We start from the raw sequence: 16,515 nt of genomic DNA on the forward strand, positions 1-16,515 counted from the left end.
GCTTAAATGTTCCATCGTGATAGACTTATTTTTTTTAATTGTCTTTGTCAAGTCTGTCCGTTTAACTTAATTTGCTTCTAGGAAAGTATAAGGAACACACATTTTCAGACTGGTCTATTATGCCAAAAGTCACAGTCCTATCAGGGTATATTCAATTTCTTATTAACAGAATTTCACACATGTAGCACATTTAAAAGATAAATGCTCCATTTTATATTAGCTTTGCTGGTAAATGAAATGTAATAATCAAAATGCAACACTTGTCATGATTACCTTGAATGTGGTAGTAAGGGTCCAACAGATGTATAGTAATGTCAGATGGGGTATTAGACTTGTGTTTTCCTTCCTTTGGATTTGGCTATGCTATTGCCTACTCTGTACAAAAAAGTAACAATGTTACCGTTGTATTTTGACCCTTGTTGATGCTGATTGGAGTTCGGAACAATTCAAGAGCACCCTCTGGAGTATACAAGATAATGGGAACAAATGAGTTACTTTTACAGTATCATCATTCTAGCAGTAACATCATTTTTGGTACAATTTATCATTTCACTTTCAAGATGCATTTACCATCTCCCTGGTCAGGCAATCTGTTGCCTTCAACTAATTTTCTGTAATATGCTTTTGGTGGAACATGCATTAACAAAGTCTAATAATCAGTTTCAGCTGAACTTTTATTGATGTATAGGTATAAAATCTCTCAAGAATAAGGATGAAATAAAGGCAATGTAGTATTTTTCAGAAAATGTTCAATTTTTCACAGATTTCCTAGCAAATTTTCATCTTTCAAATACCCAGATAGCCATTACTTATACTGAGGGTCAAGGAGTCATTTCTCATTATTTCTCTGTAGGAGTTCTTTTCAGAAATGTACTTTTACAATTCTCCTACTACTATTCAGGACAGAATGTGGTAATGGCTGTTAATGAAATTTCTTCCAGGTGGTCCCAGTGATTTCTGACTATTTCGAAATGGTTTGGTACATCTTGGAACATAACATGTCTGTTAGCTGACTGACACTCAGAAATTACACTTGCAAGGGAAAGACTGATGGATTAAAATGGCTGAGCCTCAGAAAGCTTAGAAAACAATGTTGAAGCCCCTTAAAGGACTATAGTGGGCTAAAACATTCATTGTCAATAGCTATCAAGAAGTCCCTTCCTTCAGATTGACATGCAAGGCATACAAGTTTAAGGAAATTGTTTAAAACAATTTAATTTTTTTTTACCCAGCACCTGTTTCATTATTTCCATCTGCTTGTCACGTCAGACGTGTGCCTGTCTCGATTCTTTATCACCACTTTAGTCACCATTTTGAATTGCATTCATGCTAAGGTTATTTATTTATTTATTTATTTATTTAAATAGCATTATGGCAAAAAGGTTAACCCTGCTGCCTCATGGCTTCAGGAGACTTGGTTGAAATATAGACCTCCTGCCACTTGTGTGTGTTTTTCTCCAGGTACTTTTGTTTTTTCTTCCACATCCCAGAAAATGTGTAGGTTAGCTTAACTGGCATTTTCTCTATTCAAGTGAGTAATAATGTGTGTGTGTGTGGTTTCCGGAGTTTTTGCACTGTATCACAGTACCTCACACAGAAGATGTAATAAAATTAGCATTAAGTTCATAAGTGGGTTTTTATTGATATGTTACTGCTCATCTTTTTTTATCAACTATAAATAAAACATTTTAGTCATTAGATATGGAATCTGGGCGGCACGGTGGCGCAGTGGGTAGCGCTGCTGCCTCGCTGTTAGGAGACCCGGGTTCACTTCCCGGATCCTCCCTGCGTGGAGTTTGCATGTTCTCCCCGTGTCTGCGTGGGTTTCCTCCAGGTACTCCAGTTTCCTCCCACAGTCTAAAGACATGCAGGTTAGGTGCATTGGCGATTCTAAATTGTCCCTAGTGTGTGCTTGTTGTGTGGGTGTGTGTGCATGCCCTGCGGTGGGCTGGTGCCCTGCACAGGGTTTGTTTCCTGTCTTGCGCCCTGTGTTGGCTGGGATTGGCTCCAGCAGATCCCAGTGACCCTGTAGTTAGGATATAATGGATGGATATGGAATCTTTTATATATTTTTTCCTCCTGTTCTTTGGTGGCCGGACTGATTGTCTAGCCAGATAGACATTTCTACACTCTCCCTGTGTCTCCAAATATTCCAGCTCAAGAAATCAAACAATGCCTCAGGATCTGTTACTTTTAAATTATGTTCATGTAAGGTGGAATGGATTATTTAAGGTAGAAATGACTAATTTTCAGAAGTGATCTGTAAAGACATGCAGATTGGGCCCCTAAACATATACCCCACCTGGATGTCCATAGATTTAAGACACTGTATAATATTATTATTAATATATGACAAATATGTGCTGAGGTTTTTCAGGTAAGGAAGGAAGGAAAGTAAGGAAAATTTTGAGGTAAAGTAATTACCAATCATGACACTGGAAAGTGGCAAATAAGAATTTTACTGTATTCTGTGCACACAACAATAATGGCCCTATAAACCTAGAATATTTTGTACTTGTTGTATAGAGAGCTTTTGTTATCACTCTGATCAGAAATGTCACACTCCTGTGTCCTCCTTCCTGCTTATCCAATGGCTGACTCCTGACTTACCTGTCATTGCTGTTTCTATTTTTATTCTCTCTGAGCATGACACTATGAAGTGCCCTGCTCCTCAGTGTTTCACCTTGGCTGTGATCTACTGTCCTCCTTGTCACAGCTACATCTTTAATTTTCCTGCCTATCTTTCTGCTCTGTATTCTCACCTTCATTTGATTTTGACATCCACATTTAATGCCCCACTCTTCTCTTTACCGTGCCACCCTGATGGCTGAATCTTTTATTTTATTAGTCTTAGCTATTTTTATTTCTGTTCTATTTCAGCATGCCAGTGTGTTTCTTAAGGTGACAGCCTTTCATATTTCTGAGTCTCTTTCTGTTCACCCTTACTGATTTTGACATCCAACTATTCCTCCCAAATTTAGATGGTTTCACTCTTCTCAACTGTTCAGGACTCTGTACTTTAACTAATCTGACTTGCTTCCTGTCCAATCTCATCATATCTTCAATACTGTGTTTAGATGTACAAAGCTATTAATTGTCACTCCTGTTGTGATTGATGTCACAACAAAACACCAAAAGGGAAAAAGGCCTTTAAAAATACAAAAAGGCCACACCTGTCCTTACTTCAGGCTGGAGATTACTAAATTGGCCTCACCTTAGCACACTATCAGCCACACAAATGGCAGGCTTCTGGTAAACACAGTCCCAAACATGCAGCTAAGCTAATACGTTCCAAAATGCCATTTAAGGAGGAGAGGAAAAAATACATAAAATATCTGTTCTGATGGACAATCAAAATACATTTTCTTGATCAGTAAAAAAATATTTATTTTAAATATACGGAATAAAGAAGAGCAAAAGACTAGATAGGAACAAGAAGCAAAAAGCCTAAATTCAACAGATCCAAAGAAGAAAATCCAAACATAAAAAGAATTGCAAAATCAGAAAAACCTGAATCAAAAATGTAAACACAATGCTGTAGCTCCAGAGCTTCATGATCAGGGTGGCCTTGCCACTTAAGGCTCTACATAAAGGAGACAGGGCAGACATTGAACTACATATAATAACACAATATTGAAATAGAAAATAATAAAAAAAACACAACATAATTAAATAATATTACATATATAAAGTAAAGACAAGCAACACAAAAAATAGAATTTGTAATTTACAAAATTATATTTAATCTATACTAATAAAAGGCAAAGCCCTCACTCACTCACTGACTCACTGACGCATCACTAATTCTCCAACTTCCCGTGTAGGTAGAAGGCTGAAATTTGGCAGGCTCATTCCTTACAGCTTACTTACAAAAGTTGGGCAGGTTTCATTTTGAAATTCTACGCGTAATGGTCATAACTGGAACCTATTTTTTCGTCCATATACTATAATAGACGTCTGCTCGATAAGGCCGTCCGTCAGCGGCAATCCAATAGAAACACTGCTGGTAAATATTCACGGGTGAAGGACTGTGCTTATGCAGATGAAGATGAGATGGTCCGGGTGGTGTTTGGCACAAACTCAGAGAAACTGCGAAAGAAACTTTTAAGTGCCGGGTCTTAGCTTACATTAAATACAGCCATGGACATCGCACAAGATGGCACCAGCACAGCTGGGAACCTTCGATGCATGTACACCGTGCAGCTCACGTGAACTGACGCAGTGCACAGACAAAAAGCTACAGTTCCAAAGAGTGCTGAACAAAAACCGAATTACACAATTGAGAAGGCAGCAAAAAAAATATGAAGTGTCTGACACATACAAGCATATTCATAAGTGCAACTACTGCGGAAACAAAGCACACGGTGGAAAAAGTCAATGTCCCGCTAAAGGAAGACAGTGTAAAAAAAAAACCTGTGCATGCAGTGTGTCACGTCTCAGATAAAGAGGAAGACGAGCTGTTTATTGATGCAGTAAGAAATGAATCGATGAATGAAACCTGTTATCTTTACAACGTTTGACAAACACTGAATGTAACTTGAACACAACACATCCTACAAATACGAACCTGATTGAAAGAAATAATGATAATCAAATCCTTGATGACAGCAACATTCATAACACTCACAAAATAAATACTGTATATTGACAATCATGTTATGTTATTTTTAAAATGTTCCCTTTTCTTTTTCATAACTTCTTTAACACACTACTTCTCCACTGCGAAGCGCGAGTATATATATATATATATCTGTATATATATATACCCCGATTTACATACTCTCAAATAGACAAACTACACGCCGTGGTGCAATGGAAGAGTCTTCGCCTCTAGCGCCGACATCCGAGGTTTGATTCCCGAGAGGGGGTGCACTGAGTATGTACGATTCATTTTACCCTCGCATCCCCTTGGTTTGAGACATATGAAAAAATATGCGGTTAACGCAGAAAGACAGATCACCAATTCAAGCTTCATGAATAATGGATACTTTATTCGCCATCAATGATTGTTTTGGTAAAGCCATACTCAGTGTAATCATTAGATGAATGGTAAAAAAGTAAGAGCGAGGGGAGAATGACTCATTGAGGCACGCAGGGCGAAACCACAATAGCACGCGGGCTCGATGTACTGTAGTGCGCGTCAACTCGATCTGAATTGCGCAATCACATTCGAAAAAAAATATCTTTTCAAGTTCAATTTAGTCAATACAAATATCTTTGGTTGGAATGTAAGGCGAATTTACTGTTTACATTTCTATGGTGAAGAAAAATTTATGCAGTGATGCCTACATTTAACTTACATTCCTACCAAAGACATTTCTGTCGACTAAATAAAAATTCCTTCTTTTTAAAATTTAAATAGAACTTGAACAGATACGATAGTTCATAATATCCACACAGACTTGCACGTAAGAGCGGGAGTCGTCTGTTTTAACAAGCAGCGTATTGCACTGATACGAAATAGCCTGCCCATTTAATTATTTAGGAATGGATAAATAAATTAAGATTTTGTACAAATAATGTTTTTCATTTTTCTTCCTTGATGGATTCTGGCACCCCCAGCAACAGTTGCTCGCACCCCAAAGAGTGTATATATATATATTTATATGTGTGTGTATATGTAGAAATGCATATATGTATATATATGTACAGTATATATATATATGTGTGTGTGTATATGTATATATGTAATGATACGTATATATATATATGTTTATATGTGTGTGTGTGCATATGACAGCAACACTCATCACTCACAACAGTGACAAAACAATTACATTGACAATCATGTTACGTTATTTTCAAAATGTTTCCTTTTCTTTTTCATTACTTCTTTAGCACACTACTTCTCAGCTGTGAAGCGCGGGTATTTTGCTAGTATATCTATACTAATAAAAGGCAAAGCCCTCAATGACTGACTGACTGACTCACTGACTGACTGACTCACTGACTCATCACGAATTCTCCAACTTCCCGTATAGGTAGAAGGCTGAAATTTGGTAGGCCCATTCCTTACAGCTTCCTTACAAAAGTTGGGCAGGTTTCATTTCGAAATTCTACGCGTAATGGTCATAACTGGAAGCTATTTTTCTGCATATACTGTAATGGAGTTGAGCTCGAAAGCCGTGGGGGCGGAGTTTCATGTGACATCATCACGCCTCCCACGTAATCACGCAGTACGTAGAAAACCAGGAAGAGCTCCAAAAACCGCTGAAGAAAACATACCTTATATAATTAAGAAGGCAGTGAAACAATTAGAAGCAAGCGAGTGACATATAAAACCATATTCAGCGGCTCACATGAACTGATGCAGTGCGCAGACAAAAAGCAACATTTCCAAAGAGTGCTGAACAAAAACTACACTGCTACACCACACGCCATGGCGCAATAGTAGAGGCTTCGCCTCTAGCACCGGCGTCCGAGGTTCGATTCCCAAGAGGGGATGCACTGAGTATGTACGCGCGCTTCCCGATTCATTTTAGCCTCGCATCCCCTTGGTTTGAGACGTATGAAAAAATATGCGGTTAACGCAGAAAGACAGATCACCAATTGAAGCTTTATGAATAATGGATACTTTATTCGCGATCAATGATTGTTTTGGTAAAGCCATACTCAGTGTATTCATTAGATGAACGGTAAAAAAGTAAGAGCGAGGGAGGGTAACTTATTGAGGCACGCAGGCAAAACCACAATAGCACGCGGGCTCGATGTACTGTAGTGCGCGTCAACTCGATCTGAATTGCGCAATCACATTTGAAAAAATATATCTTTTCAAGTTCTATTTAGTCCATATGTGTCAAACTCAAGGCCCGCAGGCCACATCCGGCCCGGCGTGTAATTATATCCGCCCTGCGAGATCATTTTATATATTATTGTTATTAATGGCCCGGGATATGAAGGCTGGTAACACAATAAACTACAGATCCCATAATGCAGCGCTTCAGCTGCCTTGCTGAACACTTACGCGTTAATCAAGTCTAGCTTATGATGCTGCAAGTTATTGCGAAGCTAGCCCACACGATGCCAAAGAGAAAAGGTGATTCTGAACATAGAGCCTTTAAAAACCGATGGGAGGCTGAGTATATGTTTACTGACATTGCCGGTAAACCCGTGTGTCTCATTTGTGGAGCTAATGTGGCTGTAATTACAGAATTTAATCTAAGACGGCACTATGAGACAAAACATCAAGATAACCTGAAAGACCTGAATGCAATGCACAAGATACAGAAAGCAGAAGAGTTAAAGAAGAATCTGACACTTCAGCAGACGTTTTTACCGTGCAAAATCACAAAGTGATTTCAAGTGAAGCTACTTTTATGGGAGACACAAATGCACCAGTGCAACTTGCCCCACTTTCCCTGTTGCCAAGTAATGTTGAACCAAGTCGGCACTACGGTGTTCCCAAATACGCATTTTGCTGATAAACTGAGGACACTTAGTTCGCACGGCGCTTTGGTGACTTTGAAGAACAAAAAAAGAATTTTGAGTTGTTTGCAACCCATTTGCCGTCGATGTGGAAACTGCACCTGTGCAGATTCAGATGGAGGTGATTGAGCTGCAGTGTAATGGCACACTGAAGGCAAAGTACGATACTGCACGGCCCGCACAGTTTATTCACTCCATTCCCGCAAAATGCTCCAGCTCCGTCTACATGCGGCTCGAACCTTGTGCATGTTTGGTAGCACATATCTGTGTGAGAAGCTCTTCTCAGTCATGAAGACTAACAAAACAGCACACAGGAGTCGCCTCACTGATGAGCACCTGCAGTCCATCCTGAGAATCTCCACAACACAGAACCTCACACCAAACATAAACAAACTTGTTGCCAAAAAAAGATGCCAGGCGTCCAGCTCTGATAAAATGATATAAGAGCAAAGACAACTGAATGATTTGATTTGTTATTGCTGAAAAGAACAAATTTTATTTATATTTCCAGGTTTTGTTATGCACCATGTTCATATTTGAATTTGTATAATTTTGACAGGATATATTTTTATGGAGAGCAAAATCTTTTGGGATATTTAAAATTTAAGTTTATTTTTTATATAAAATTACATAAGAGTAAAGAAATTTGAATGTTTGTTCTTTTAATGTTTATTTCTAACTTGTATAATTTAGACAGGATATATTTTTATGGAGAGCAAAATATTATAAGTTATTTAAGGTTTGAGTTGATTTATTCCGGAATAATATTCTGTCGACTAAATAAAAATTCCTTCTATTTAAAATTTAAATAGAATTTGAACAGATACGATAGTTCATAATATCCAGGCAGACTTGCACGTAAGAGTGGGAGTCATCCGTTTTAACAAATGTGTGTATATGTATATATGTAGATATGTATGCATATATATGTTTATGTGTGTGTATATGTATATATGTAGATATGTATGTATATATATGTTTATATATATGTGTGTGTATGTGTATATATATATATGTATTATATATATATATATATGACAGCAACACACATCACTCACAACAGTGACAAAACAATTACATTGACAATCATGTTACGTTATTTTCAAAATGTTTCCTTTTCTTTTTCATTGCTTCTTTAACACACTACTTCTCCGCTGCGAAGCGCGGGTATTTTGCTAGTATATATATATATATATGCCAGCAACACTCATGACAATGACAAGACAATTACATTGTCAATCATGTTACATTTTTATTTAAATGTTTCCTTTTCTTTTTCATTACTTCTTTAACACACTACTTCTCTGCTGCAAAGCGTGGGTATTTTGCTAGTCTATACTAATAAAAGGCAAAGCCCTCACTGACTCACTCACTTACTCATCACTAATTCTCCAACTTCCCGTGTAGGTAGAAGGCTGAAATTTGGTAGGCTTATTCCTTACAGCTTACTTGCAAAAGTTAAGCAGGTTTCATTTCGAAATTCTACACGTAACGGTCATAACGGTCGACAACGTCCGCCATATTGAACTTTCTTATTTATTATCCCATCTTCACGAAATTTGGTAGGCGGCTTCCCTGCACTAACCGAAGCCGATGTGCGTACTTATTTCAGTGGTATGATGCCACTGTCGGCCTCCATATTGAACTTTCCAACGTTACTAATTCTCCAACTTCCCGTGTAGGTAGAAGGCTGAAATTTGGCAGGCTCATTCCTTACAGCTTACTTACAAAAGTTAAGAAAGTTTAATTTCGAAATTCTACCCATGACGGTCATAACGGTCGACAACGTCCACCATGTTGAACTCATCTTATGTTCACAGGTGACGATTTCAGTAGTGGACACTTTGATGTTTATGAATGTTTAAACTCTCAAAAGCTGGATGTGAATTTATCGATAAAACCGGTTTGATGCTTATAACACTTGACAGATGCCGAATGTCATTTCAACCCAAGTCCTACAAATACTGTCGTATTACTATTACTACTCGTAATTGAAACAAACCATGAAACTCAAACCGATTATGACAGCAGCAATCCAAGCTGTGAGATTTGAAACAAGATTACTTTTCACATGGCCAACTGTACTGCTCAAGAGTAAGCTCAGCGCACAGCTTGGTCATATTACAACCAGAGGGCCAAACTGACAATGTGGTATACAAAGAGATCCTTAACAAATAATTATTGGTATATTTTCCCTCAGTTTAAAAAGGTTTAATTTTCTTCTTAATAAAAATTTTAAGGCAGTACTTCGCCGCTGCGAAGCACGGGTATTTTGCTAGTTGATAATAGAATGACAAAACATAAACTTGAGCGATCTCAAGAACGCTGAGTAAAATGTAACAACTCTCAGCTGATCCCTTTATTGTCTGTTTTGCGTCATCCTTCTTTACAGTTGATGTTCTCTGATGGTGCCTCCTGATCATTTTATAGTCTGTTTATGGAACTTGTAATTAGTTCTTATTTTGTGCCGCTATCAACATGCAAGTCTTGATTATCAAAACGTTGGATAAAATTCTAAATTCAGAAATTATTTAATGATTCTTTTAGATTAAGATGGGGCCAAGAAGAATTCCATGTTAGTTTAGGACTTAGCTGTTGGTTCAAGGACTAGGTTTAAACTCCCAGCATATGCACTATGTTGCTAAAATAAATCTCCAATAAAGAGAATTTTTTCCTTTAAAGGTTTAAGGTTGCTTCTAATGTAAATATATTAATAATAACAATTAGATTTATTCCATCCTTAGCAAGTCTCTCTTGCAAATTACCTATCCTTAAAACAAACAGAGTCTGTATGCCTTCATTTTTGATTAGCATACTGCTTCAAATTAAGCTTGAAAGATGTCACTTCAGCTTTTATAGTTTGTATATACCATTTTCCTCTTTCATGTGTCAGATAGACACTCCTGTTGGCAAGCAGATCATTGATTGTCAGTCCATGCTACCGAAAAAGCCGCAGAGTCATGCACAAATGCCTGGAATTTATACCTGAATGTGTTGCCTGTACAAACAACAGTGCAGCAGTCTGAGCAAACCTCAATGACATAATACACACACTACTGTGACAAAATATGCAATAAAAAATTATCTTTGATGAAGTAAATAAAATGTTAGAAGTGCTTCCTCTTTCAAAATAGTTAACCCAATCCCTGAACGCACCTGAATGTTACACCATGCATACATTTTCTAGTTTGTTTGAAAAATAAGAAAGTGCTTATTTTGCCAAAATTAGAATATGTTGATAAACAAACTAAAAAGTTCATTAACAGTGTTGTTATTTCATAGTTTTAAATGTGTTTGATTTACTTTATTTTGCAACTTTAAAAGCAATTTATGATATTTGAATGGAGATTTGATGTAAATATGTAGCAAAATAATAGAAATCCTAAAAAAAAATCATTTTTTTCTTTTATGGTTCATCTGCCCGCCACTCTCAGCTTAAATGTGCAACCCTGCTCATGGCTTAAAAAATATTTTTGGCTCTGACCTTTGTGAGGTTACTGACTGGGATTGTCTCTCAACACTTTGACTTAGGTTCATCTCCTGCTTATTCATTTGCTCATAATAAACATTATGAACACTGGCAATTTGCTTGGATGTTCACAACATGTCTGTCATGTTTTCAAAATTCTTTAGAAATATAAATACTCTTAATTCTGTTTATTTCATTTTATTACCTTCTTCTGGAGAGACTTAAGTACTCTTTTTTTCCTAATGCTTCCCATTACCTAGTTCTCTGAGTAATTCTGAATTTCCTAGGTTTTAGGTACTGATAATAGACATAACTAAGTATATAAAGGTGCTTAATGATTTACATTTTGAACAATTTCTTGTTTAGTTTGGTATATGGCTCAGAGTTGGGATTTAAAGACTTCCCACCCCATCTGTACTTTAAATCTAGAATTGACAGGAAAGGTGAGTGAAGAACGAGAAAGAAATAGGTAAGGATTACATGAATGAGAGGGGGACAGAGAGAAGAAAGAATTAATTGGTACTTGGATGTGGCAAAGTAGCTGCCTAACAGAAAAAAAAGATAAGTTCTATTTAGTAAGGCCCAGTTGGGCTACAGTATCCTTGTCTTATCATTTACCTTATTACACTGAGTTCTCCCTTTGAGTATGCTTTCATTATGTCTATGATTCAGTGTAAAATAAAAGTACCTTGTTTGGATATAATCACTACCATATCCCAAACTCACAATAGATACTTTGATTGGTGACTCTAAATTGCCTCATAAATATTGAATGTGCTCTGTGACAGATTGGTATCCCATCTGTGACAGGTTCACATTCTGCACAAAATATTGACAGAGTTCCCCTCTACACCCTTTAACTGGAGTGGGTTCAAGCAATAGATAGATTTCTTGGCTTTACATTTCTTAGCTTTACGTTTCTTAGATACCTTTAGTATTTGAAGAGAAGCTGGGGGTGCTCTGCTTTTTAATCACTATTACCCAAAAGGTGAGCTGTATGCTTAGGCCAAGTAGGGACCAGACTTAGGGTGTCATGTCTTGTGGGGCACTAAGGTGTGATGCCAGCAGCCCATGGCACCCTTCACTTTTGGAGTATCAGTAGTTTATAACCAAGAATGAAACACTGACAAGTGGTAAGACATTGACAAGTACCTCAGTATCCAAAGTGTAAACTTTATTAAAGTGCTTAAGTGCATTTCAAATAAATAAGTTGTTTTTAAAGTCATAAATAAATTGTCATTAGATAAAAACACAAAAAAGGTAGCATAGATGGTCACCATCAGGAGGTTTTAATTTAAAAGTCAATGAATCTAAAAGGGTTCTGTTCTGATTTGTTTTGTTTCTTCCAGACAAGCTCCACCCATAATAGTCTCGCAAACAGCGATGTTACAATGCTTCAGTCATCTGGGCACTGTTTGGATAACAGGCAAAAACCTCCACTACATTTGCTCACAGCTCCCATTACCACATTACCTCCAAAACTCATTTGTCCAGGCATGCCCTCGATCCCTTTCTGCTTCTCCAAAATCAATCAGCAGGTCTGGATCCTCTCTGTAACCAGAGTTCCACCATCCCAGGACATCAACTCTGTCCTGTGTGCTCCAAACTCCACAAACGTGGTTTAATATATAAGGGTCAGTACCATCATAGTCTTTGGGCACTGTGTACCCTTAAGCCTGCAATGATCACCCCTACTTGAAAACATGGCTAAGGAAATGCATAGATGACTACAGTAGTATACATGTGTCCATGACTGAGTTATCTCTTATCTAACAGACTGTGTAGCACAACACTTGATATATATATTTTGTAAAGCTATTTGTGAATGTTTAGTTTAAAGTGTGCTATGTAAGGCCTGATTGATAGTTACATTTACTCACTTATAACTGCATTGTTGTAACATTGGTCTTCATGTATTATCTTTGATTGTTGCTAAAATGTATCTCAAAATAATGGTATGATTGTGGGACTGCACAAAAGTCAAGCAAGACTTTACCCTAAAAACTAGGCCTCATTTTCCAAAAATGGGAGTGCCTTTGAAAAACTGAAGAAGCTGGCTTTTTAGCCTACACACCAAAAAAAAGACCAAAACGTATAATTCTCAAAAAGTTAAAACGGTACCCAAGAAAACTCCAGCCTAAACTAACAAAGCAGTTTTCCTTTACTATATAAAGATTGTATTACAAAATGTTAATAAAAAAATCAAGAACAAAAGCTGGGGTAAAAAGAGTGAAAAAGCGTAAACCTAAAAACCTGTACACAAAAGACAATTAAAAAAGCAAAATCAACAGTCAAAAAAATAAAAAAATAAATAAAAACCTCCAATGGAGAGTTGAACAAGCATATTTATAAGAGTCAATTGTTCACTGCTAGCCCTGCATTTTTGCACTTACATGGGCCTATGGCTGTCCCACAGCTGCTGTATTGGGGGTCCTTCCCCCTTTTGCTCAACATACAAAAACATGGAACATAAGATGCAAAACTAAGAAATACATTATTAATATAATGCATTAAAGATATTAATATAATACATTAAAGAAAAAATAAATAAAACAACATTTGATAAGTATTCAAATATAATTAGACAGTAAAACAGAATCAGAAAATAATATTTAAACATCCAAAAAAGAAAATACAAAATACAGAAAAAATATCTAAGCCAGAGGTGAAACCATGGCTATTCCATAGTGCATACAAATATTTTCTCTTTGTATTGTTATTTAAAAGTAAATATGGCAACAAAATACAGTGGAACAAAGAAGACTACAGTAAGGAAATGCAGCTATGAAGAAACAAGCTGTCCTATTTAAATAATAATTCTGAAAATTAGATGTTATCTTGCAAATTCCTAATGTGTTACTGTAATTATAAACACAGTACCTTAGCTTCACAAAACCCCATTGCTGATAGTTAAATCCTGCCAATCCTATTCACATTCTTCAAGGATATTATTAAGCCTCCTCTGATCATTCCAAGGAAACCGTGCTATGTGCTCAACCAAATTCCAAGGTTATAATTACTGTCACTTAAATGGAATAAGAAGAGGTGGAATACTGAATTTTATTAACAAGATTAGGTGTACTGTTATGTACATGCTATATTTGCTGTATAGTGACAGGTGAATGTCAGTGTATATTGTACACTATGTATTATATAATATAAACTATACTTACTGTATGTCACATCAATCCTAAACATCATAAAGATCATAATGGAAAAATTAATAATTTAAAATAATTCATTATTCACATTAAAATACGTAGAAGGAAAGAATAAATCAATGCAATGTAACAAATGTAAAAAAACAATGTAAACCCTAACTTCCAGCTAAGGACCTTAGCTTTAGTGCTCAACCTTATTTTACTGAGGGCCACAACTCTAGTTGTTAACCAGCTAAGTGGGCATCACAATAAAAAATAATAATAATTTTCCTTTAGTGATACTAAACTTTAGGTTTCCAAATAAAATAGAATGTATATTTTTATCTGGAAATAATATCAATTATTTACGTTTTTTTACACCAACATTTCAGAGCTTCATCTTTCAAAATATAGAAACAATATGTTTTAGGGGGTTGTTTTAGGTTAAAGTATATAGTATTAGTTCTAAATTGGTATATTTTCTTTTTCAGTAATTTGCTACCTTGCAACATTTCAGCTTGATGAGATTGGTCTTGCACAGTTCAGTAAGGTTATCAATTCCCAAGACAAGAGCAAAATGTTCAAGGTATGTATCAGATGTGGGACACTTTTTAAGATGTGGTTTCTGTTCTTGATCTCACCTGTTTATCAGGCATGGATCCTCTTATTTTCTTTTCTTTCTTCTTCAAGACATTCTGGATTTTAAAATGGTGAAGATTCCCATGGTATAGAGCACACCTTTACTTCAAAAAAATCTCTTCTATCAATCAAAGGAGTGCTCAAAGCCAAACAATTAATGTTATACAGTTGCTGTGAGTGTGATTCACAAAAAGAGCATACACTTAAAGCATGAAAGAAAGAAAGACCAGGAGGTGGAAAAATAGCAAAGGGACAGACAAGCATGCAGTCTGAGAACAGACAGGGATTGTAAATAGAAAGCAAATGATCTGAAAACAGTGAAAATCAGTAGACTAAGGGGTGGAGCAAAAGTCAAAAAGCCAAAACTAACAGCAGAGGTTTTCCCCCTATCAAACGTAACACAGCAAATGCACATATTTGATATTTAGATTATCTCATAGTTAGGAAACTTATCTTACTATGCTGCTATCGTATATACTGTAGATGGGACAGATCATAAAATACAGCATGTGAACTCTGTATCATCTAACTGACAACAGGCTACTTGTAAAGAGCATGGCCATGCAAAGACAGGCAAAAAATAGTGGCAACCATACTAGAAATAGAGCACAAAATGAAGTCATTAGAACAATGATACAATCAAATAAACATATAAAAAACAAAATAGTATTCACAAATTACTCAGAGTGTGTAGAAAGTTAGAATCACAATGATGGCCTGTCATGATTAGAGGCAGATGTCAAGAAAGAAGGTATACACCCTGGGTGGTGGAAAAGATTTGAGTAGTGTCTTATATACAGAGCTGATCATCAAACCAGACTGGTTGACAGCGACTACTCTAAGCACTCATTTTACACTGAGCCAAGGGTTTCTCCACCTTCAGTAAGCACTTTGCCTATCTTCAGACAGGCCACCGAGCTGGAGACACCAGAAACACACAAATGTCCTCTTTAAACTTACAAGTAGGCAGTGCAGTTTGGTGTCAATGTTAAGGCTTTGAACTTCAAACCCTGAGGTTGTGGGTTCAGGTCCCACTACTGACACAATGTGACCCTGAGCAAGTCACTTGATCTGCTTGTACTCCAATTGGAAAACCGAAAGAAATGTAACCAATTGTAAATGTTGTAAGTCACCTTGGACAAAGGTGTCAGCCAAATAAGTAAATGTAAAACCTTTATTGAACATTTGCTAAAATATCAATAATGCTGTACAATTGTGTTTTCAAATTATGTAAGTAACCAATATATAACCAAATTATTAAATAGTGTACCCCCGGGGTACACGAGACAAAGGAATGCTGGTCGTATCCAACCTCTAAAAAGACCCTTGGTTACTCCTGCAGCCAGACCTACTACCTCATTCGTCAGCTTCTTCTCAGTGATTCTTAGGTCTTCTGCTGCTCCTCACACTCCCAACAACATTTATTTCTATATAATATTTTCATAAATGGGATGTAGCTGAAAGTGCTTTACAAAGTGCTTTGTCTCTGTGCCCACATGGATACATTGCCAACCTGCTACACACCAATCCCACAGAGTCTGAGGCAACCCATTTGTCACACTGTTCACACTATCAGGAGCTGCTTGCATGGCTAGCTTCTCCATGTAGTCCTGACCCTTATACCAGTTCTTGGTCACCTGAGGAATGTGTCCCTCTCAGGTATGGACCAAGGGTAGTGCAATATACTGTATATATAGACTAGCTGTGCTACCCAGACGAGTTGAAATCTAAGTAATCAACATAGACCTGACCATTAACATTTGCAATGCAGTGTATACGTCCAATCGCCATGACTCTGTTACATACCATTTGGTAGAGGATTTGTTAAAGAAGTGCTAATGT

At 36.8% G+C, this 16,515-nt stretch overlaps 1 protein-coding gene across 3 annotated transcripts in view; it reads left to right on the top strand.

Moving 5' to 3' along the window:
- The window catches only part of cfap99 (cilia and flagella associated protein 99), a 96,242-nt gene that overhangs the window by 24,955 nt on the left and 54,772 nt on the right, over positions 1 to 16,515 (top strand). For all 3 annotated transcript variants that reach the window (XM_039751735.1, XM_039751733.1, XM_039751734.1), the window contains exon 4: positions 14,526 to 14,620. In XM_039751735.1, coding sequence (XP_039607669.1) covers positions 14,526 to 14,620 — 95 coding nt within the window. The remainder of the gene's footprint in view (positions 1 to 14,525; positions 14,621 to 16,515) is intronic.

Source organism: Polypterus senegalus, chromosome 4, assembly GCF_016835505.1.
Source record: "Polypterus senegalus isolate Bchr_013 chromosome 4, ASM1683550v1, whole genome shotgun sequence".
NCBI lineage: Eukaryota > Metazoa > Chordata > Cladistia > Polypteriformes > Polypteridae > Polypterus > Polypterus senegalus.